The 23,139-nt window shown below is 38.9% G+C and overlaps 1 protein-coding gene across 23 annotated transcripts in view; it reads right to left on the bottom strand.

Moving 5' to 3' along the window:
• Window positions 1-23,139, bottom strand: part of PPIP5K2 (diphosphoinositol pentakisphosphate kinase 2) — a 93,636-nt gene that overhangs the window by 35,419 nt on the left and 35,078 nt on the right. For 13 of the 23 annotated variants that reach the window (XM_014588925.2, XM_027772055.1, XM_006139782.3 and 10 more), the window contains 10 exons: window positions 20,578-20,703; window positions 20,315-20,436; window positions 19,876-20,058; window positions 16,154-16,295; window positions 12,697-12,920; window positions 8,900-9,027; window positions 7,495-7,609; window positions 3,952-3,996; window positions 2,728-2,835; window positions 2,524-2,640 (listed from right to left, as the gene is read on the bottom strand). In XM_014588925.2, coding sequence (XP_014444411.1) covers window positions 2,524-2,640; window positions 2,728-2,835; window positions 3,952-3,996; window positions 7,495-7,609; window positions 8,900-9,027; window positions 12,697-12,920; window positions 16,154-16,295; window positions 19,876-20,058; window positions 20,315-20,436; window positions 20,578-20,703 — 1,310 coding nt within the window. The remainder of the gene's footprint in view (window positions 1-2,523; window positions 2,641-2,727; window positions 2,836-3,951; window positions 3,997-7,494; window positions 7,610-8,899; window positions 9,028-12,696; window positions 12,921-16,153; window positions 16,296-19,875; window positions 20,059-20,314; window positions 20,437-20,577; window positions 20,704-23,139) is intronic. The other 10 variants (XM_006139787.3, XM_027772007.1, XM_027771965.1 and 7 more) reach the window with 3 other exon arrangements.

A 23,139-nucleotide genomic window follows, 5' to 3' on the forward strand; every position in this document is an offset into this window, starting at 1 on the left:
ATAGCAAAAACCTCTCCGAAAAATAAAAAAAGACAGATTGTGAGACAGGGTAATAAAGTAAAACTTAAGTAAATCCTGTTTAAAAGAAACACAAATCCAAAAGTTTGACAGTAAATGGGTAAAAAAAGGAATATCATTCAAACTTTCTCAACTGAGATTATATGAGAGAAGCAGTGATAGAAATAGCCACCTTATGTAATGAACTCACTTCTCTCCTATGCATCTAAAACTATGTATGATAAGGTGTGTAATTCTTGGGAGAATTGAGAACACAGTCACTAAACTATTCTCTATTGTGTGTTTCAGATTAATACACTTAAAAGGGGGCCAGCAGGTGGTGTAGTGGTTAAGGTGTGGGACTCCCACCTGGCTGAATACAGTTCCAGTCCCAGATCTGGTGGCTTGTTTTCTCACTTTGCCTTTCTCTCTCCTCAAATTTAAAAATAATAATAATGATGATGATGATAATACATACAAGAAATATTTTTAAATAAATTTCAAAACAAAAATCGTTATTAGAAATAAGAGACCATAATGAAAAAAAAATTAATCTACCAGGAAGATAGATCAAAACATGGTTAGAAACATAGACACACACACTGAAACTCAAGATCAGATAAGGAGAACACTGGTCTATACCATAGATTTGTAATCAATAAATACCAATGCTTCCTGGCCACACCCTGGAAATAAGGGTAGATAAGAAATAGATCAGCTTTTCTTTGGCTAAAGACACAGCTGAATCATCACAAACACTAACTGGAGTAGGATGATCTAGATTTCTATTTCTCCTGTAATTTCCGTAAGTCTGGTTGTCTGTCAAAAACAAAAGTAAATCCTACTGGAGGAACATAACATCAACTACAGCTTCTAATGATATCGGTAGTTTTAAATTTCTAATGTCCAGCATTCCATCAACAACAGCCTGGAATATAAAATAATAGTAAGAGATCAAAGATTAAAATGCAGTAGTTCATGCCAAGTGCTTCATGTGAAGTAATTCTCGAGTAAAACAACAAAAAAGCAAAATGAAACAAAAGTTAGTTGTCTATTCTAAATAATGGGCTTAAGATAGAAGAAATAGGCACCAGCAGTTAACGTAATGGCTATGTCGCTGAACTCCCATGTAGATGACCGTGGTTTGAGTCCTGGATCCAGTGGCTTAAAACTCATGCCAGGCACGTATGTGTGTGTGTGCCCAAGATCCTGAGAGGAGAATGGAGGAGAAAGAACTGCAGGGTGGCCATCCCCCCGGGGGGGTGATTTCTTGCTTTCTGTCTTTCTGGTGAGTGCATGCAACCTATAGCAAAAACCTCTCCAAAAAAAGGAAGAAATATAAATAAATGTTAAATTCCTAAGTATTCTAAAATGTATAAGAATGCTGTGTACTGAAATCATACTTAAACAAAATTCAAGCTATTCTGCTATTAGTAGTATAAGTAAGAATGATTTCTTATTAAGATTATAGAAAACTCATGGAAATCTAGAATTACAGTAACCAATCGGAGTTCCAATTTCATTACCTCTCTGGAAGCTGGTCTATATCCATAACCAGAAGGTAAATTTTTGTCTTCTTCACAGCCTTTGGCTCCTGGACTAAAATGTAATTCAACATGAAAGCGTTCCTCTGAGGAAAGATCCTAAAAAATATGACAGAACATTTTACAAATGAAAAACGGCAAGCTATTTATTTACCTCTGGCGGCACCACCAAGCAAGAGCTGTTACCTTGTTAGGATCCTCATAAAGCATGATAACAATCTGAGTCATGTAGTTGAGCTCATTGACAACGTTTAAATAGTCCATAGCTCGTTTCCACTGTTCGTCCTTTGATTCCTGAACAAAAAGTACACAGTAAGCATTTTCTCATACTGCATTAATTTCAAGTCAGTTTACTATCATTGCAGTAGTTCGTTTAACCCTGAGTAATACCACAGAAATAAGGTGAATGCTTACTATACGCGCACTTTTGAAATAACTCCAAAGTTTCAGTTACTTAAGCTTGTTTAAGTAAACTATTTTAAAAATCCCTTACCATTAGTATTAGAAACTCTAGTTATAACTTTTCTTAAAAGGCAACTTGTACAAGGTAAAAAGTGTTTTGAAACATTGTCGCTGAACTCCCATGTAGATGACCGTGGTTTGAGTCCTGGATCCAGTGGCTTAAAACTCATGCCAGGCACGTATGTGTGTGTGTGCCCAAGATCCTGAGAGGAGAATGGAGGAGAAAGAACTGCAGGGTGGCCATCCCCCCGGGGGGGTGATTTCTTGCTTTCTGTCTTTCTGGTGAGTGCATGCAACCTATAGCAAAAACCTCTCCAAAAAAAGGAAGAAATATAAATAAATGTTAAATTCCTAAGTATTCTAAAATGTATAAGAATGCTGTGTACTGAAATCATACTTAAACAAAATTCAAGCTATTCTGCTATTAGTAGTATAAGTAAGAATGATTTCTTATTAAGATTATAGAAAACTCATGGAAATCTAGAATTACAGTAACCAATCGGAGTTCCAATTTCATTACCTCTCTGGAAGCTGGTCTATATCCATAACCAGAAGGTAAATTTTTGTCTTCTTCACAGCCTTTGGCTCCTGGACTAAAATGTAATTCAACATGAAAGCGTTCCTCTGAGGAAAGATCCTAAAAAATATGACAGAACATTTTACAAATGAAAAACGGCAAGCTATTTATTTACCTCTGGCGGCACCACCAAGCAAGAGCTGTTACCTTGTTAGGATCCTCATAAAGCATGATAACAATCTGAGTCATGTAGTTGAGCTCATTGACAACGTTTAAATAGTCCATAGCTCGTTTCCACTGTTCGTCCTTTGATTCCTGAACAAAAAGTACACAGTAAGCATTTTCTCATACTGCATTAATTTCAAGTCAGTTTACTATCATTGCAGTAGTTCGTTTAACCCTGAGTAATACCACAGAAATAAGGTGAATGCTTACTATACGCGCACTTTTGAAATAACTCCAAAGTTTCAGTTACTTAAGCTTGTTTAAGTAAACTATTTTAAAAATCCCTTACCATTAGTATTAGAAACTCTAGTTATAACTTTTCTTAAAAGGCAACTTGTACAAGGTAAAAAGTGTTTTGAAACATGACACTGGCTAACGAATTCGAGGTAAAGAAAGATTTTTCACTTTTAAGTCTCAAAGTCCTGAGTACAAGGGGGCCCAAAAAGTTGATGGAGGACTGGCCTGGGAGCTCATTGGGGAAAGGATCCAGATTCCACGCGGCTGCTAGCAGTTAGAATCCTTGCCCTAGAGGTTTTGAAAACACATCGGTCATATGTGTGCTTGTGCATGCCCCAAATCCCGACAGGATGAGGAAATGGAGGGAAACGTGGAGACATGACGACACCCCACTGGGGGCTGTGCCTTCTCCTGGCTCATGTGACACAACCACACATGGTCTCTGGCAATAAAAATAAGTGTTCATGGAAAAATGCACTGAAGCACAAATTTTATTTTAGTGCAAAAAAATCTGAAATCCATACACGGTTTTTTAATACATATTTTCTTTTTGTTTTAATTACCAGAGGCTATGTGCTAGACAGACACACAGACTGAGAGAGAAAGAACCTTCCTCATTGGGACATGGTCATGCCACAATTTCTCCACTCCGCTGGGATTTGGGAGACAGACACACACACATGCCTGGCATGTTTATAAAACCTCTGGAGCTGGGACTGAAACTGAGGTAGGCCTTGTGGGAATCAGCTCCCTCCCAGGCTGAAGGACCAGTCCGATAGCACACATTTTCCATGAACTTTTTGAGGAACCCCCTCCCTTGTATAAATCATGCTTCATAAACAAAATACTATCCTGGACAAGTAATGCTACTTTTTTCCCCACCAAACATAATGCCTATCAGCAATTATCCCTTATTACAATTCAGTTAACAAAACGCAGCAGGAGTCATATTAAATTCTATTTTCTTACCATCTTCTTCACCATTCCTCCATCTTCATTTAGAGAATCATTGGTCTTTCAACATATAATCATAGAGCATCAGAACTGAAAGGGATCTTAGAGAACATGTACTACAAACAATCATAGTAGAAATGTCTATCTAAAACAATAATATTATGCAGCACACAAAGTCTATGATCAAAGCCAGCAGGATCTAGTTAGACCTTACAGTTATCACAGATAAACTTTCCTCCACTATGTATATATATATGTGATATATATACACACATATAAAAATCATAAAAGTTAAAAATATAAAAAGACACCCAACCATTTATTTGTATATAATAGACTTTAGTACGGAGTGTCCCTTGTTTTAAGAAATAAAACTATAAAACCGTATGCTGACTGTGTTTAAAAATTCAGCACATATTTAGACAAATATTCCTCAACTAAACAGCACTCTAGAGTAAGAAATGTGTATGTGTGTCTGGGAGATGATATGTACAAGGATGTGAGGGATTTGTTTTGTTTGTAGAGGTTTTCTTGTCTTTCGGGTATGTGCTTCACCAGAGAGACAGAAAGACAGAAAGCAAGACATCACTCCCCAGGAGGAGGGGCCACACCGTAATCCTTTCTTCTCCCTTCTCCTCTCAGGATTTTAAGCATGCACACACAAGTGCCTTGCATGAAGCCACTGGGTCTGGAACTTGAACCATGGTTGACTACATGGGAGTCCAGCAACATAACCATTATGCTGTCTGCTGATCCCAAGGATTCTTTTTTAATTGTTAAGAGAAAATAAATGAGCCTAGCATTATTGGATCCCGTTCACTAGATGCAAATTATTGCAAATGATGAGTTTAAATTAAATACTGAAAATTTTTACTAGGTAAACAAATATTTAGAAAATGTGGTGAGTATGTTTTTAGTATAGATAAATAAATGGAGTTGTTCAGGTTTTATTTTAAAAAATGCATCCTGAATTCAATAGATGCCTAACAAGCATTAGCTCCACTGCCACCACCCTAGTACAAACTAAATTACCTTTAATAAGACCACTATAATCATTTCTTAACTGGCTTCCTTCCATCTGCTCTCACTTATTAACCCACACGGCAACCAAAGCCACTCACATCCCTGCTTAAAACCTTTCAGTGGCTTCCTAATCGCCTTTAACACAAGCCCTGGATCTCCGACTTTATCTGCTTTCACTTCATCCATCACTCCCTACTATACTGCACTACAGGCTTTCAACTGGCTCTTATGTTTTTTCTACCTTTTTTTCCTCTCTTTTTCTTTTTTTTGGGAGAAGTTTTTGCTATAGGGCACGTGCGCTTGCCAAAAAGACAGAGAGAGACAGAGAGACAGAAAGCGAGAAATCGCCCCCCCAGGGGAGATGGCCATCCCGCAATCCCTTCTCCTCCATTCTCCTCTGGGGATCCTGGGCACACACACACATGCCCCTGACGTGAGTTTAAGCCACCGGGTCCAGGACTCGAACCACGGTCAACTACATGGGAGTCCAGCGACATAGCCATTAAGCTAACTGCTGGTCCCTTCTACCTTTTTTTTTTTTATTACATGTGCAAGAGGGACAAAAATAGGACCATGTTAGAGATGTATTTCTCCTCTCACAATTCCATCACTACCACTGGATATACATGTTCTTGCCTTAATAACTGAGGGTCTTTTTGTTTGTTTCATTTTATTAAAGCCTCACTAATACAGGAACAGCAGATGTAGTGGTTACATCGCTGGACTCTGCCATGGCAAACCACAGTTCAAGTCTCGGACTCAGTGGCTTGAAAATCATAATGGGAGCACGTGCGTGTGTGCCCAAGGTCCCAGGTAGAGAATGGAAAAGAAGAAATTGTGGTGTGGCCACCCCCTGGGGGGAGGTGATTTCTCACTTTTCCTCTTACTCTGTCAGTCACTTTTCTCCTGCTACGTACATGCCCTAAGGCTAAAACCGTTATTTAAAAAATAAAAAAACTCTAGTAATATGGGGCCAGCAGGCGACTGGCCTCCCACGTGGATGACCGTGGTTCAAGCCTCAGACCTGGCGGCTTGCTTTCTCACTTTTCTTCTCTCTTTCTGTGTCTCCCTCTGGTGAGCATATGTGCCCTATAGAAAACTTAAAATAATAATAATGATTAATAAAATAAATAAATAATTAAAAAACCTTCTATGTATCCATATATACATGCGAGGATATAACTTTGCTGCTCCTTTGTAAAACAAAAAAGAAACCAAATCAAAACAAAAGAAGGACATATGAATTTGAAATTTTGATGGGAACTGAATTATGAAATAGCCTGAGGGTAACTTTGATGATAATTCTCAAGGCCCTGCAATAAGATTAGGAAACAAGGCTCATACCCATTATTATTATTATTATTATTATTATTATTATACATCTTGCTATCCTTTATGAGAACAAAATTAATTTTCTCTTAAAGATCACATTATATGTCGATATGCACAGATATATATACTACTACATACACATACAATAAAAAAATTCTTATTTTTTTTTTAGTTTGTAGATGGCCGATCTACATGATGAGATCAGGAACTCAAGTTTATTCTATAATAGGAGAAGACTAAAGGAGGTGACATTGGGGGAAGTTAAGGGAATTATGTATATGAGGGAAATATGAATTATTGTGACCATGAGTGTAAATGGCAGACTGCATTTTCTAAAAGGGACTGCCATATCTATTTAATCCTATACATGCTTCTTAAAGTGTGATAGGGTATTCCACCATCCCAGTAAAACGAGTTATTTCCCTACCTCTGAACCTAGATTGGACCTCTGGGACTACCTCAAACCACACAGCTCAGTGGCAGTGACGCTGTCTAACTTCCGAAGTCAGAGCATTAAAATGTCGTGCACTTGCACCTTCCCATCTTACGAAGCTCAATTTTAAAACCCAGCTGCATTATTCTGAGGAAGCTCAAGAAGAGGTCAGACGTTGATGCTCTGGTCAATAACCCCAGAAGCAGTCCCAGATGACTGCCAACACAAGCACTAAAAATGAGAGAAAACTTGTGAAATTTGGGTTCTAGCCACTGTCTGACTGTAACCTCATGACAGACTCTATATTAATCTGCCTAACCGATCCCAGAATCTGAACTGTGAGATTAAAAAAAAAATGATTATGAATGTTTTAAGTCACCAATCTGAGGATGTCTTTATATAACAGTAGGTAAGAGTCATGAATATGGAATGTTTAATCACACACCAAGTCCTACCAGTTCTGAATCCTAAATGACTCAAACTCATCAGTCTCTCTAGCCCACTGCTACCCGTCTGTAACATTACCAACTGATAAAACACTTTATATTATCGTTTGCTTAAACAGATCTTCTCTGAAGGGAAAAGAATATGTCTTAACCTCAAATCTTGCAAAATGCTTGGTTATGTGGCAGATGTTAGAAAAAAATGGTACATCATAAATAGTACTAATGAACTATTAAAATTTTACTGTAAAAACAGCAGTTAATGATTAGAGTATAAGTTCAAAAGAACACATTTGTTAGGTGGAATGGAGTAACGTTTCTACTTACATCGCATAAGGCACCATAGCGGAGAATAGACAGTAAAGAATGTACATGACTTTCACTGGTAAAATATAATCTAGTACGGACATGACGCTCAGGAGACAGAACACCTCTGGAATACCTGAAGTTAGAAGTAGACAGTATTAAAATAAATAGTCAAAAAATATATTAAGTATTGAATTAAAAAAAATTTAATCTTACTAACACTAGAAGATCACAGTAAGTAAACCTATCACTCTTCTGAGCACAAATGAGTAGCTATCTAAGACATTTTTCGAATATGAAGCCAACTGGAGCTAACCAGGACTCTTAAGATTAGCCAAAAGAGAACAGACATAACATTAGTCAAATTCACCATAAATAGGTCATTTGAGATTGTCTATTACAATGAGAGACACCTAGGCTGGTAGATGCTCACAGATATTAATGCTGCTCAGTGGGGTACACAATGATGATCCCACATAAATGATGGATGACACATACCCCCTTTCCCCATTCACCTCAGCTCTTTCCAAATTAGAGCCCAAAACACCACCGTTAGAAGTTACCTTATAGGGTGACCAGCAGTTAGTGTAATGGCTGTCTCTGGACTCCCATGTAGTCGACCGCGGTTTGCGTGCTCGACCCTCTGGCTTAAAACTCATGGCAGGCGCGTGTGCGTGCATTCCCAAGATCCCAAGAGGAGAACGGATTGCGGCATGGCCATCCCCCTGGGGGGTGATTTCTCGCATTCTGTCTCTCTCTCTCTGTCTGGTGAGTGCACATGCCCTATAGCAAAAACCTCTCAAAAAAAAAAAAGAAGTTACCTTATAGGAACACCTAGGTAATATGGCTTAAAACTCATGGCAGGCGTGTGTGCGTGCATGCCCAAGATCCCAAGAGGAGAACGGATTGCGGCATGGCCATCCCCCTGGGGGGTGATTTCTCGCATTCTGTCTCTCTCTCTCTGTCTGGTGAGTGCACATGCCCTATAGCAAAAACCTCTCAAAAAAAAAAAAGAAGTTACCTTATAGGAACACCTAGGTAATCTTTCCATAGTATATTAAGTGATAAAGTCTCAATTTCTTCATAAGAAAAATCAGAAGGGACCAGCAGTTAGATTAATGGCTATGTCGCTGGACTCCTATGTGGTCGACTGCGGTTTGAGCCCAGACCCGTAGGCTTAAACTCACGCCGGGCACGTGTGCGCGCATGCCCAAGATCCCGAGAGAAGAATGGAGGAGAAGGGACTGCGGCATGGCCATCCCCCCTTGGGGGGGTGATTTCTCGCTTTCTGTCTCTCTGTCTCTGTCTGTCTTTCTGGTGAGCACCCTATAGCAAAAACCTCTCAAAAAAAAAAAAGAAACATTTTTTTGATTTGAAGCATACAAAAATAGATGCCTATAGACTAAAATAAACAGTGGCTTCTTACACAGGGTGGAGTTTATTTACAGTGTCATCATCTTGTGTCCTCTGAAGGTCGGAGCGAATTTTTCTGACTAAAGGGGTACAATAGCCTTTGGCAATCTCCAGTTTTTCAGCTTTCGTTATACCGTATTCCTGGGCAAAAAAATACATGATATTGGAAAAGAAGTTCAATGACTAAAAGCTCTAACATTTGCACTCCAGAGTTAAGTCTAGTGAGAAATCTATTTTTAAGCCTCTCCTAAACATGAGATAAGTCCCAGGCTTTTTTATTTTTTTGCAATTGAATATACATTATTTCCAAACTATTATGTTACACCTAGTTGGAAGGACTGTCACAGAACTGAAAAAGCAAGTAGTTTCTGAAGGATAAAGAAATGAATGCAATCTTCATGAACAGTATTCCACTTGAGCAAAAGATTTTAAATGTAAAGCAACCTTAAAAAAAAAATAAAAACACAGGAATTAAAGCCACAAATGATAAACCCAGAAGAAACAGGCAATAAACCTATGCAAGGAAATACGAAACTGTGAAATTTTTTTGTCTATCCAAATGTCATTCTTTAAATCCTTTGGGTAACACACTTAAAGTTTTAACGAGTGGTGAGAAAAGATTCCATGAAATACCAAATTTAGTGCTGTACAGTCACTGTAAGTTATATTTATAAGGAATTATGTCAAGAAAACAATAACATTACAGTTCAAAGAAGTCTATTAGAAAATGATCTTAACAGGGCCAGGTGGTGGTGCAGTGGTGATGCAGTTGGACTCACATGGGAAAAGTCCTGGGCTGGAGTCCCAGAGTGTCCCTGAAAATGCCAGGTGTGCACCTGCCTGTGATCCAGGCTAGCTGAGACAGGGAGCAAACCATGGCACAAGGATCAGGAGGAAGGGGTCTGTCTCTCTCTTTAGGAAGAAATAAATTAAAAAAAAGAAAATGATCTTACATGAAAAAAACAAAATGTGTGGTATGTGTATACAGGAAGAGGAAGAGAAAGATAGATTACAGAAACTGGAAGCAGAGGGAAAGAACAGCGAACAAGGAACAAACATGCATCCTTGCTGTCTCCAAGTTCATTCTGAACACCTCAACTTAGAGGCTATGTCCTGCTACCAGAGAGGTCCAGATGCACATGGCAAAGCATCAGAATAGTCCACAGATCTGATATTACAGATGGAAGACCTACGAAAAAAACTCCTTCAGGTCCTTTAACTTAAGCTAGAGCTTATTTTCTTAAACTGGTAAATAACCTTGCCAATACAGATGATTGTAAAGTGAATATGCAAAAAGGATGGATATGGAATTATGGATGTATGTGTAAAGAAAAGGAAAATGTTGAAATTAAACAATCACAGGAGAATTTTTAAACTTCTTAGCAAAATGTGAAGAAACATTTGTATAAATAGTCTAAATTAAAAAGTTACAGATTTGAGGCCAGCAGGTGCTATAGTGGTTAACGTGCTGAACTCCCACATGGTCACATGGTTGATGGTGGTTCAAGTCCTGGACCTGGTGACTTGAAAAAAAAAAAAAATCACTCCTGGGGCATGTAGTGTGCATGGCCCAAATCTCAGGAAGAGAATGAGAAGGGACTGTGGTGTGGCCATCTTTTTGGGGGGTAATTTCTTACTTTCCCTTTCACTGTCTGGCAAGTACATGCATCCTAGGACAAAAAGACAGAAACAAAATCCCAAACAGTTAGAGATTAAAAAATGTAACAATGCATGTAAAGAAGTAGAAGAGGGGGCCTGCTAGAAGGCATGGTGGTTAAGGTGGCTGGATCCCATGTGGCCAATTGTGGAGTTCAAGTCCCTGAACCAGCAGTTTGAAAAACATCCTGAACACACATGTGCAAAATTCTGAGAAGAGAATGGAGAAGAAATTGTAACATAGTCATTCCCCCAAGGGGTGCTTTCTCTCATTCTCCCCCTCTCTAAGTCCACATCTCTTAAAGTAATTACCAAAGAATTACCAAAGACTTAAGTCTGAAATATTTTTATCCTCTTTTAAAATGAATTCACAGGACTGGCAGGTGACACAGTGGTTGGAGTGCTGGACTCCCACATGGCTGACCACAGTTCAAGTCCTGGACCTGGCAGCTTGCTTTCTCACTTTGCCTTCCTGTCTTTCTCTGTCTCTCTCTGGTCAAATTAAATAATAATAGTAATAATAATAACAAATACAATTAAAATTCTTTAAAAAAAATGAATTCAAATTTTCAAGTTGCTGATTCGTACAATACTCATAAAACTATCTAAACTGTCTATATATTATGCCTGATCAAATAATATATAGTCCTCCTTCAAAATGAAGAATTAGCTCATCTTTAACATAAATACCTGTAAGTTATTCACTGACAGAATTCCTAGTTTTTCAGTCTGTAGTTTTTTCTGAACTGAGTTTAAAAAATTAATGGCATATCCCAAAATGGCACCTAGAGTACTTTTCTTCTACCATTTTCTTTATCTCATCATACTTTATCACTTGACTTTTTATTATCAGTCTGATTCTCTGCTTAACTGCATTTCAGTTACATAGTTACACTCGAGGCCAGATGATGTGGTGGTTAAAGGTGCTGGACTCCCACATGGCTGACAGCAGTTTGAGTCCTGGACCTGGTGGCTCGCTTTTTCACTTTCCCTCTCTCTCTTTCTCTGGTCAAACTAGGAAATAATAATAATAAATAAAGTTAAATAAAATAATTATTAAAACAAATTGTGACTACACTTTTATTTTTATTATTCTTTAATAAAAAAACAAGTGTCTCCCAAAATAATCACTACTCACAACCTGAACCTTAAACATTATTTTCAAGTACTTTTACAAAGTGTAAAAAGATTTGCAAGATTTAAGTTTATTCATTTATTTCTTCCACGAGCTAAACCGATAGAAGAGAGAGAGAGAAAAAAAGAGACAAAGAGACAACACTCCCAGCAGGGTCTTCATGCCATGAGCCAGACCTAACTTCAGCCAGTCCTAGGTCAGGAGTGCCGGCATACTTAGGGAAGTTTCTGGAGGTGAACATAGAACTTCTCCATGTTTGTCAGACTCAAGGAGCATCACATTTTACCCCTGCATCTCCCACTGGCCCCCACAGAAATTATTATATAGGGTTACAACTGTGCTTCTCTTTCATTCCCTTACATTTTCATAGCATAGAATCAGTAAGTGCATAATATATGTCTAATACTTGTTAAATGATTTCTGTCATACTGTTTTCAGTTGTTTTGTTAGCATATTATTCTTGAGAGTATTAATTTTTTAATTTAAAAAAGTCACTACATTATTAGGGTGAGATTCGTATGTTATGGATAAGGTCACTATAAATTTGTCAGGACATAGAATGTGCCACGCCAAGAGTGAACCCTAATGTAAACAACACTCTGGGTGATAATACGTCACTGTGGGTTTGCCAGTTGTAACAAATGCACTACTGTGGTGGGGGATGTCATAACTGGGTGGGGTTGGGGAAGGGGGTGGAAATATGCAGACGTTAGGGCATGGAGTAAACAAGAACTCTCTGTACTGTCTGTGCAACTTTGCTATGAACCTAAAACTTCTCTAATAAATAAAATCTAGTCACTATTAAAAACTAGTCACTATAAACTATTAGACAATCAAATATTATTACTATTATAAGCAATAAACCCTTAAAGTAAAAACTCATAATGACAATTTCCTTTTTAAAGGTATAGGTTTTATAAGAAAATGACAACCAACTATTCTGTATCCACCAATAGACACTTTAAAATTATCTATACACTACTACAATAAAATGGATGCTTAAGAATCAAATCTTTTACCTGAGGGATAACAATATCTGCCAATGCCTTCGAAAGCCTGTATAATTCCATTGTGTTTTCTAATTTCAAGGAGCCATTGTGCTGAACATCATATTTTATACAGTCATATATGTCAGGGATTTTACTTATATCGTATCTTCCATTCTTTGTTTTAAAGTCTTTCTCCAACTTGGACCATCTTCGCAGCATAAGCTCCAATGTTTCGCTATGGTAAAGCTGAATATCTAAAAAAATAAAGCATTTTCGATATAGTCAACTTAAAATTATGATTAAGAATATATTAAAATATTGATAACTAGAAACTTCTCAATGTCAAAGATAAAAATTGTTAAGAAGCTAGAAAATATTACAATACATGTACATTCTATGAGTGACTAAGTATTTTATAGACTTAGATTGTAAACTTTGGTTTGGAAATGTAACATATTTCCATATATTACACTTTAATAATAAGAAAAAGAATAACAATGGCAACAAAACTCTTCTAAGGTAACACATTTTCAATTCTGAATCTTAGTTATTTTTATTAGATTCACATAACTATAGAACTCAGACAATTTGTAATAGAAAGTAACCTTGGAAATTAAAGAATTCAAATGAACCATTTTTACCAATAAAAAATCCAGGATGCCTAACTTGTCCAAGTTATTAACCAAGCTAGCTGCTGTAGTTTGGATGTCCCCCAAAACTTCGTGTGTTGGGACTTGGCTGGACTAGAAAGGCAGTAAGTGAAAACTCAATTCCATTACAGTGTTCCAAGATTGAGCCTTTGGGTCTAACAAGATCACTAGGTAGGGCCCCTATGACTAAGTTCTGGTGGGCTTGTAACAGTGAAAAGGAAAGCAAAACAGGCAGAAAACTGGACCGCTCTGCTCAACAGCCTGCCTGGCACCATGTTATAGCCTCCAATTGGGCTCCAAACCGTGAACTGAATGAAACTCTATTCTTAAAAGTCTCTTGGTTTTAGACATTCCTGTTTGACAACAAAATTACAGACTAAGACAGAAACTGGCACAGCAAGTAGGACTACATTGTTGCAGACAACTGAAAATGGGAAAGTGGCTTTGGAACTAGGTAATAAGGTTTAAAAGAACTTGGAGAAGGCTAGCAGAAGCCTGATTCCAGCAAGTGGTTAGAATAGTTTAGAAATAAAGCGGAACTTTTTTGGGATTGGTTAAATGGTGGTGACCAGAAGACTAAAAGAAGTAGTGACAGCAAAAGCTGTTCTGAGGAGGTTCAGAGGAAAATGAGGACTATCTATAGGAAACTGGAGAAAAGGTCATTCGTATCACACCATAGCAAAGAATTTGGCTTTACTGAATGTTGAATTTAAGAAAGATGATCTGTAGATGAAATTTCAAGGCAAAAATATAAAACGTATGTGAGCTTACTTCCAGCTACACATAGTTAAGATGCAAACAAAAACAAATTACTAAGGGACAGACTTATAACAAAGGGAAGTAGAATGGATGCAAGGTTCACAGGTTGGCTACATGGCAAAGAATGAAAAAGCATGTTTGGCAGAGAAGGGTGTGGCTGAGAAACTGGTTGCTGAAGAGATTACTGCCACAGATAGAAATGTCCCCAGTGAGGGACCAGCAGTTAGCGTAATGGCTATGTTGCTGGACTCCCATGTGGTCGACCACAGTTCGAGTCCCAGACCCAGTGGCTTAAATTCACCGGGCGCGTGTGTGTGCGTACCCAAGATCCCGAGAGGAGAATGGAGGAGAAGGGATTGCGGTGTGAGCATCTCCCTTGGGGGATGATTTCTCACTTTCTGTCTCTCTGTCTCTCTCTTTCTCTTTCTGGTGAGCGCACATGCCCTATAGCAAAAAAAAAAACTCTCAAAACAAACAAACAAAAAAGAAATGTCCCCAATAAAAACTGCCAGAAAAATGAGAAAGGCCCTGAGATCTTAGATCTTTGAACTCACTCTCATCACAGGTTCAGTGACCCAGGAGTGAAATGGTTTCAGGGGACAGGCCTGGGGTGGGTTCCCTGCTGAGAGCTGCCTGGGGACCCTGTTCCCTACATCCCAGTAAAGCATTCCTTAGACACAGGGTGGAGCTTGATCTGCCATTATGGCTGCAACTTTGTCCTCTGCTCCAGAAAACGTGAGCAGCAGATGCTGGTGATGTGCGCATGTGTGTAATTCTGCAGGCTCCCAGAATGCAAGAGCTGTGGTGTAGGGCAGGCTCTAGATTTCAAAAGTGTAGGGAAGGCTCTAGATTTCAAAAGAAACACTGAAGAGCCTGGGAGCTTACCCAGGGACCTGCCACTGGGACAGTCGTAAGAGAGAGGCTTCAGTAGGGCCAGGCCTTCTGCAGCCACAAGAAGAGTATTATCCTCGAGACCCCAGAACAGAAGAGCTACCAGCCTGCAGCGTCAGCCTGAAGGTATCACATGGTACGAGACTCCAGCTAGAGAGAGCTGATGCATGGACTACGACCAGTAAGCAAGGGAGACAAGGCTGCCTGAAGCTCTGGGGATCCAATCCCTTCAGTGATTCCAGGATTCGGCAAACAGAGTTTCAAGACTGAATGGATTTCAAATTTACTTGGGACTTGTTATTCCTTTCATCTTCTGGAATGAACATATCTACTCCACACCTCTTTTACCGTTGTATTTTGGGGAACATACAATTTGTACTGAATTTACAGATTCATAGCTGGAAGGCATTTACCTGAAGCTCAGATTGAAGCTTTGAACATGAATTTTTAGTTAGTGCTGGGACAAGTTGAGACTTTGGAGCTATTGGAATAATTTTATATGGAGAAGTAAGTGACTTTAGGGACCTAAGGCAGAATGCTATAGTTTAGATGTCCCCCAAATTCATGTGTTGGGATTCAGTTGTGTTGTAAAGGTATTAAGTGAAAATGTAATCCTTTTGTGGTGTCCTGGGGTAGGGTCCTTGGCGTGCTAGAGTCACTAAGGCAAGCCCTCTATAACAGTGTTAGGATGTGTTTACAAGAGGGGGAAGGAGACTAGACTAGGCAGAGACATGGACAGCCACTCTGCACAAGAGCCTGCCCTCTACCATTCTGTAGCCTGGAGTCCGCTCCTAGACTTCGGCCTCCAAACTGAGCTTCATGAACCTCTGCTCTTATGAATCTGTTTCAGATTTCTGTCGTCAATGCAATTACTGACGAAGACACCAGACTTAGAGCCAGAATGCACATCAATCACCTTATTGCCTGTTCCTTCTTACGGTGCTGCTTACTCACTGCTCAATTATATGAGAATGTTATATAATTAAATAATCCTATGAGAATCTTTTATTGTTTCTATCATGCATAAAAGTAATTTAGTTACTATTCTTTTTGGGTGTATGTAATTCGTACTGTATCTAGACCTCAAAAGAGACTTGATTTTTTTAAAATAAGGTTTGTGTGTCTCATTTTTAAATACTTATACTGTGTAGTAGCTTTTCTTCATGCTCTAAGAAAAGCATATTTACCTGATGATTTGGGATCTTCCATTCGATGTCTGATTTGAGAGGTCAAACTTTGGATCAAGGAATAAACTTTGTCACAGGTCTTCACAGGATTTTTAATGAAATGCATTGATTTAATGAGAGAAATGCTTCCAGACGGAGTAAGCTACAAATGAGTAAAGACCATACTTTATGTCAAGTTATGCCTAGTCATCTAAGAAAACAATGTACAAAAATTTCTAGTATCTACAGAATTATTCCATACTGCAATTTAAGATGATCCGTAAAATTAAGGAAGAAGTAAAACGCTGAGAATCTTATGTTAAAAAAACAAAAAAAAAAAACTAAGCCTTATCTATCATTAGATTATCCATACAGAAAATTTAGCAGAAGTATTGAACTCGATGAGATCTGATGACAATTTTTTGCTTAATATGTGCAAATATGGTTCTAACCATTTGACATAACCCTAAGTCTCTATTTTTATCATCACCTTTTTCCAGATGAAGCACTTAATTGAAGTTGGCAACATGCTCCAAATCAAAACATTAGTGAGGCTAGTGGAAGGTGTAAGCAGTTAAGGTGCTGGACTCCCCCAAGGGCAACTGCAGGTCTTGGACCCAGTGGTTTCAAAATTACACCAGGCACTGTGTGCTCACATACCCAATATTGAGAAAAACAGAGGAGGAAGGTTCTCCTCTCTGCGTTCACCAGAGAGACAGAGAGAAAGTGAAAAATCATCCCATGGGGATGGCCACACCAAAATCCCTTCTTCCCCATCCTCCTCTTGAGATTTTGGGTGCATATACACACACACACACACACACACACACATGCATGCCTGGTGTATTTTTTAAGCTGCTAGATTCAGGACTGGAATCCCAGTCAGCTATGTGGGATGTAGTATCTTAACTACCACATCACCTGCTGGCATGAAATAAATAAGCTTTTAAAAAATCCTATGATGTAACAGATGAAAGAAAATAAGAGAAAATACAATAATTTTTCATGATAAAAATTCTTAGTAAAATAAGGAAAGGAATTTTCTTATTTTAATAAAGGGTAGCTGTAAAAAGAAAAATCTGTAAAATTATTTCACACTTCATGTACAAGTGTCAAAAGCTCTCTCTTGGGGGTCAGCAGGTGGTGTGGCAGTTGAGCACCGGACTCACACATGTTTTGAGTCCCAGATCTGGAGCCTTGCTTTCTCACTTTTCTTCTCTCTCTCTCTCTCTCGTGAACGTGCCCTATAGCAAAATTTAAAAATAACAACAATAAATTAAATTAATTGTTAAAAAAATGATTTCCCTTTGAGAACATGATTAAGAAATCTATTCCAAATAATATTGTTTTGAGGACCCTTGCTACTGAAGTGAGGTAAGGAAAAGAATTCAAAAAGATCAGAAAGAAAACAACCTACTGATAGACATTCAAAGAATCAAAGAAACTAAATAAATTATTAAAATTAATGAGTTAAATCATATTGATGTATATAATGTCAGTATTAAAAAATTAATATGCTTCCATAGACCAACAATTAAGAAGCAAAATTTTAAGGACATTCCAATTATAAATTCCATTAAAAAAACCAATTCCCTTAGCCTACATCTAACAAAAACATGAAAGACCTCTATAGAGAAAATCATAAAACAGTACTGAGACATATTAAAGAATATGTAAAGAAATGAAGTACATTATGTTAATGGATTTTAAGGCTAGATTAAAAAGTGTGGTTCTGGGGACCAGCAGGTGGCAAGGTGATTACGGACTGGATTCCCTCATGGTCAACCATGGTTTGAGCCCTGGACCTGGCAGCTTCTTTCTCATTTCTCATTTTCTTTCTTTCTCTCTCTCTGTCTCTCTCTAGTGAGTACATATGCCCTATGGCAAATTTTAAAGTAATAATAATGGTGCCAGCAGATGGCATAGCAGCTACATCACTGGACTCTTAAAGGGCCAACCGCAACTCAAGTTCTAGACCCAGTGGCTTCAAACTCACGTCAGACGTGTGCATGTGTGTCCAACATCCCGAGAGAAGAATGGAAGAGAAAAGACTGCAGCATGGCCATCCCTCTGGGAGGTGGTTTCTCACTTTATGTCTCTGTCTCTCCAACAAGTACATGTGCCCTATAGCAAAAATCTCTCTCCAAAAAAATTAAATAAAAATTAAATAAATAAATCTTTTTTTAAAACTACAACCTTGATGCAACCCAATGAAAAATTCCAGCAGTATTTTATAAAATACTCTTTATACCCAGCTTATTTTAATATTTACATGGAAATGCAAGAAATTACAAGAAACATGAAACTGGATCTATGTGGGACCTAAAAGATCGTGCTCCTTGCCACTGACCAACAAGAGAATACAGAGTTTAGAGACAGAGCATACGTATGTGATAAAGATGGTCTTACGCAGCAGTGGGACAAAGGCAGTCTTTTCGGTCTGTGCTGCATTTACACACATCATAAACGGGGTCAGGGGAGGTAAATAATCTGACATCCTTACTTAACAGCAGACACAAAAATAGATTTTATCCAGATTACAGGTATACATGAAGGGCAAAACAGTAAAGCCCACAGAAGATCATATTAAGCAATATCTCAGGCCCTCTGGTTAAAAAAAGATACTTTAAACAACGTATTAAAATGTACTAGGGCCAGTTGGTAGTGTGGTGGTCAAGGTTGCTGGATCTCAATGACCAACTGCATGGTCTGATTCCCAGACCAGTGGCTTAAAAAGCATGCTGGGCATGTGTGCCCAAAATCTTGAGATGAGAATGAAAAGAAGGGATACTGTAGTGTGGCCATCTTCCCTGGGGGGTGGTTTCTCATTCTCTCTCTCTCTCTCTCTGTCTCTCTGGCAAGCACATATGCTCTATAGCAAATTAAAAAAAAAAAAAAATTGGGGTCAGCATGTGGCATGGTGGTTAGGGCGCTGGACACTCCCACATGGCCAACCAGGGTTCAAGTCCTGAATCTGGTGGCTTACTTTCTCACTTTCTCTCTCTCTCTCTCACTCTCACCCTCTGTCTCTCTCTGATCCAATTAAAAAACAAATGAATGAATAAATATAATTAAAAAAATTAAACTTGGCATTCATTACAAATAAGAAGTGCTCATCAAAAGACATCATGACTCAGGGCAGGTGGTAGTATCTAGAATACATAACAACTCATATTAAATATGTAAGGAACTTGTACCACTCAATAAAAAAAACATAAGCTAGCAGAAAGAGTCTTAAGACTTCATAAAAAAAGACATCTAAATCAGAATAGGCCTTGCTGTGGCAGTGTGAAGGGTGTAGAGCCACTCCATGGTGCTGGGGCTACACAGAAGTCCTGGGCTTATTTCTGAAACTAACTTTGTTATACCAGGCCTAGTGGCATGCACCTGTACTCTGACTTAACTGAGAATCTGGAGCAGGAGGATCAATGACATGGTGAGACCCTGTCAAAAATATGTACCTCTGTCTCTCTCCCTTTTCCAGCACCTGCCTACTTAAAACAAACAGACAAAAAAGCACTTTTTTTTTTTTTTAAGTCAGAATAATAGTCATTTCTAAGAGTTAAGAAAAGGGCTACAATTGGAAAGCTGCATACAGGGGCCAGAGTTGTTCCCATGTTCTAGTTTTCTACCTGGATGAGATGATTATTGGCTTTACAATACAAGAAGCTTGACGTTTATGTTTTATGCACTTTTCTGTGTGTGCGTATTTTTACCACATAAAAGCATGTACTGAGACTCACCTTTTCATAATCTTCAGCAGTAAAATCTCTGTCTTTCTGAAGTATTTCATGAAGCCTTGCCTTCACACGTTGCTGACAGCTACTCAGAGAGTCACTGTCACTATCCAAAAGACCATTCATATTTGCACTTTTCACCATCTGAACAAGAATGGGCGTAAGCTCTCCTTCTAGAGCTAATAGGCCCTAAACATATTAAATAAAGCCAACACAGATTTTTAAATTAATACGCAAAGTAACAGAAAATATAATTGTTTTGCTACATCCAGAATTTCATAGGGTATAAGCTATTTATAATAAGTAAACTCTACTAATAATATAAGTCATCGTTGCTATTTGAGGGCTTTTGGTGGAAGTTCGAAATTTGGAATTTTTAAATGCTGCTTTTTAAATTCAGTATCAGGTGAAAATTCTAGTAATTCTTAAAAGCCTTTACTTATACCTTTGCAAAGGCCGCTGCGGTCATCTGGACTCGTCCCTCGTCAGAGGCATATATTTTGAGGTCGTGTCGGTAGGTGCTATGTAATCTAAGCAAACCACAACCAGGAAATCCTGCATAATCTCCTGAAAATAAATCCTCCAATCACTTAAGCTATATTTTTATCTCATTGTCTTTCTATAAATATTTAATTACATCACAAAGTAGGTAAACACTGGGAAATAAGATGTACAAATTTAATCAAATTAAAGAAACTCCAAATTTACCTTGACCTCCAGGATACATACACCTGAAAGCGCGTCCAAGTTCTTCAGCCTGGACCCTGCCTGCAGGGGTTAATTCTCCTCCCCATTTTAAAACCAAAAGTAAGGATGGTTCTTCTCTTCTGCTATCTAAGATACATTGAAAGGATAAAATAAATGTTATTTCTTCTTCTTTTATAATTTTATTACAGGGGTTGCATTTGACAGAAATAAAGATGGGGGCAGGGGGTCTAAGAAAGCACCTACCATGAGGTATGGGCCTGCTATGATCTCTTCTCCTCCATAACTTCTCTCAGGGCTTTGGGCACATAATGCACACGTGCTTGTCATGTTTTTCAAGCTAATGGGTCTAGGACTCGAACCCTGCAGTCAGCCATGTGGGATCCAGCCACCTTAGCCTCTATGCCATCTGCTGGCCAGTTTGTTTCTTTCAAAAGACAAGTCTCGAGACATGCCTGTGCTCTTTTTGGCAGTGAAATATGGTCCATGTGTAAATTACATTGTTCTTTAAATGCATCTATCTTTGTAGGCTATTACTTATGTCAGGAATATTCCTCATTCCACCTGTTAAAAATCTTACTGAAATTGCAGAATATCTTTCCCAGTCTAGGAAGAAGGTTCTCAATATTCTGAAGGGAAGCATCGCTTCTCTCTTTCCAGATGTCATCGTAATTCATCCAATGTATTTAATTTAGTGGTAATATACCTGCTAGATTCGGAACTCCTTGACACCAGGACCCAGATCTTATCTGTCTTTAATAAACTATCTTCTGCAATGCTATCACATACGAAGAAATACATTAGCCCAGCTAGCCATGTGGTGCAGCAGAAGCAGGGTCTCACTCCAACGTACTGGATCCATATGGGAAACCTGGGTTCAGTTCCCAGGCTGACCTGTATACATCAGGCACGTAGGCCCGAGACCCTGGCTGAACGGGAAGTCACAAGAAGATGGTGTCACGAGACCCTGTAGAGGTGCCTGACTTTCTCAGTCTTCCACTCCCTCCCACATGAAAGGAAAGAAACTTATAAAAAGATAAAAAAGGAAATATAGGGCCAGCCGGTGGCTTGGCGCTTACGGTAGCTGGATCTCACATGGTTGACTGCACGGTACAAGTACCAGATCCGGTGGCTTGGAAAACAAACTGGATGCATATGCGTGTGTGTCCAAAATCATTTTTTTTTTTTTGGAGAGGTTTTTGCTATAGGGCACATGCGCTTGCCAGACAAACAGAGAGAAACAGTGAGACAGAAAGCGAGAAATGATGGCCGTGCCGCCATCCCTTCTCCTCCATTCTCCTTTTGGGATCTTGGGCACGCATGCACACGTGCCCGGTGTGAGTTTTAAGCCACCGGGGTGGTTATGGTCCGGTATGCAAACTGCGGTTGACTACATGGGAGTCCTGCGACATAGCCATTACACTAACTGCTGGTCCCTTGTCCAAAATCTTGAGAGGGAAACAGAGAAGGGATTGGGGAGTGGTCATCCCCCCTTGGAGGGTACTTTTGAGAGAGAAGTTAGATCTCGCTTACAGGTAGATAGGAAGTCACTATCTTTTTCTTTTAAATGAATTCTCTGCTTTTTCATTATGGTCTGGTTAATATACAATATACACCCCTTTTACATGTCTCTAAAGAATGTATGACTCCTTGCTGGTAAGGCAGGAGATAGGGATACTGAGCACACAGACTGCATAAAGGCCCAGGATGGAGTTACACTGCCTGTTTTCATAGCCAAAAGCTGGCTGCATCTGTACTCAAAGCAACTGAGCAACAATTTCTATTTAGTAACTATATTCTAACAAGAAATACAGAATGTGGGGCCAGCAGGTGGCATAGTGGTTAAGGCGTTGGACTCCCATGTGGCCAAACATGGTGTGAGTCCTGGACCTGGTGGCTTGAAACTCACGCCGGACACAATTGTAAGCATGCCCAAAATCCCGAGAGGAGGATGGAGAAGGGAAAGCCAGACCACTGATTAGATAAAACCCCTTACCTCAAGTTCCTCTTTGGCTACCCATCTGGATCTCCTTCCACTCAGCTGCAAACTTTGCTTCCTTGCTAGCAAACTTTGCTTACTATCCTCTCTATTTATCTAGTTTCTAATTCTTTATGAGCACATGTCTGACCATGGTTTGAGTCTTGGACCAGGTGGGTTGCTTTCTCACTTTCCCTCTCTCTATCACTCTGGCTTTCACTCTGCCCCTCTCTCTCATTCCCAGGCTGGCATACGCGTCCTGTAGCAAATTAAAAAATGATAATAATAAAAAGAAACAAAAGGAAATACATTAGCTGACTTGACAAAGATGTATAGTTTCATAATTGGGAATAAACAATTTGCATAATTTTTAGTAAGATAAGCGATGACAGTGCCTAAAACATGCTCATTTTATTATTTTTTTTTTAGAGAGAGATTTTTGTTCTAGGGCATGTGCACTCACCAGAGAGACAGAGAGAGACAGAGAAACAGAAAGCAAGAAATCACCCCTCAGGGGACATGGCCATGCTGCAATTCCTTTTCCTCTAGTCTCCTCCTGGGATCTTATGCACACACACGCATGCAGA

The sequence above is a fragment of the Tupaia chinensis genome, unplaced genomic scaffold (genome assembly GCF_000334495.1).
Source record: "Tupaia chinensis unplaced genomic scaffold, TupChi_1.0 Scaffold000002_1, whole genome shotgun sequence".
Taxonomy (NCBI): Eukaryota; Metazoa; Chordata; class Mammalia; order Scandentia; family Tupaiidae; genus Tupaia; species Tupaia belangeri.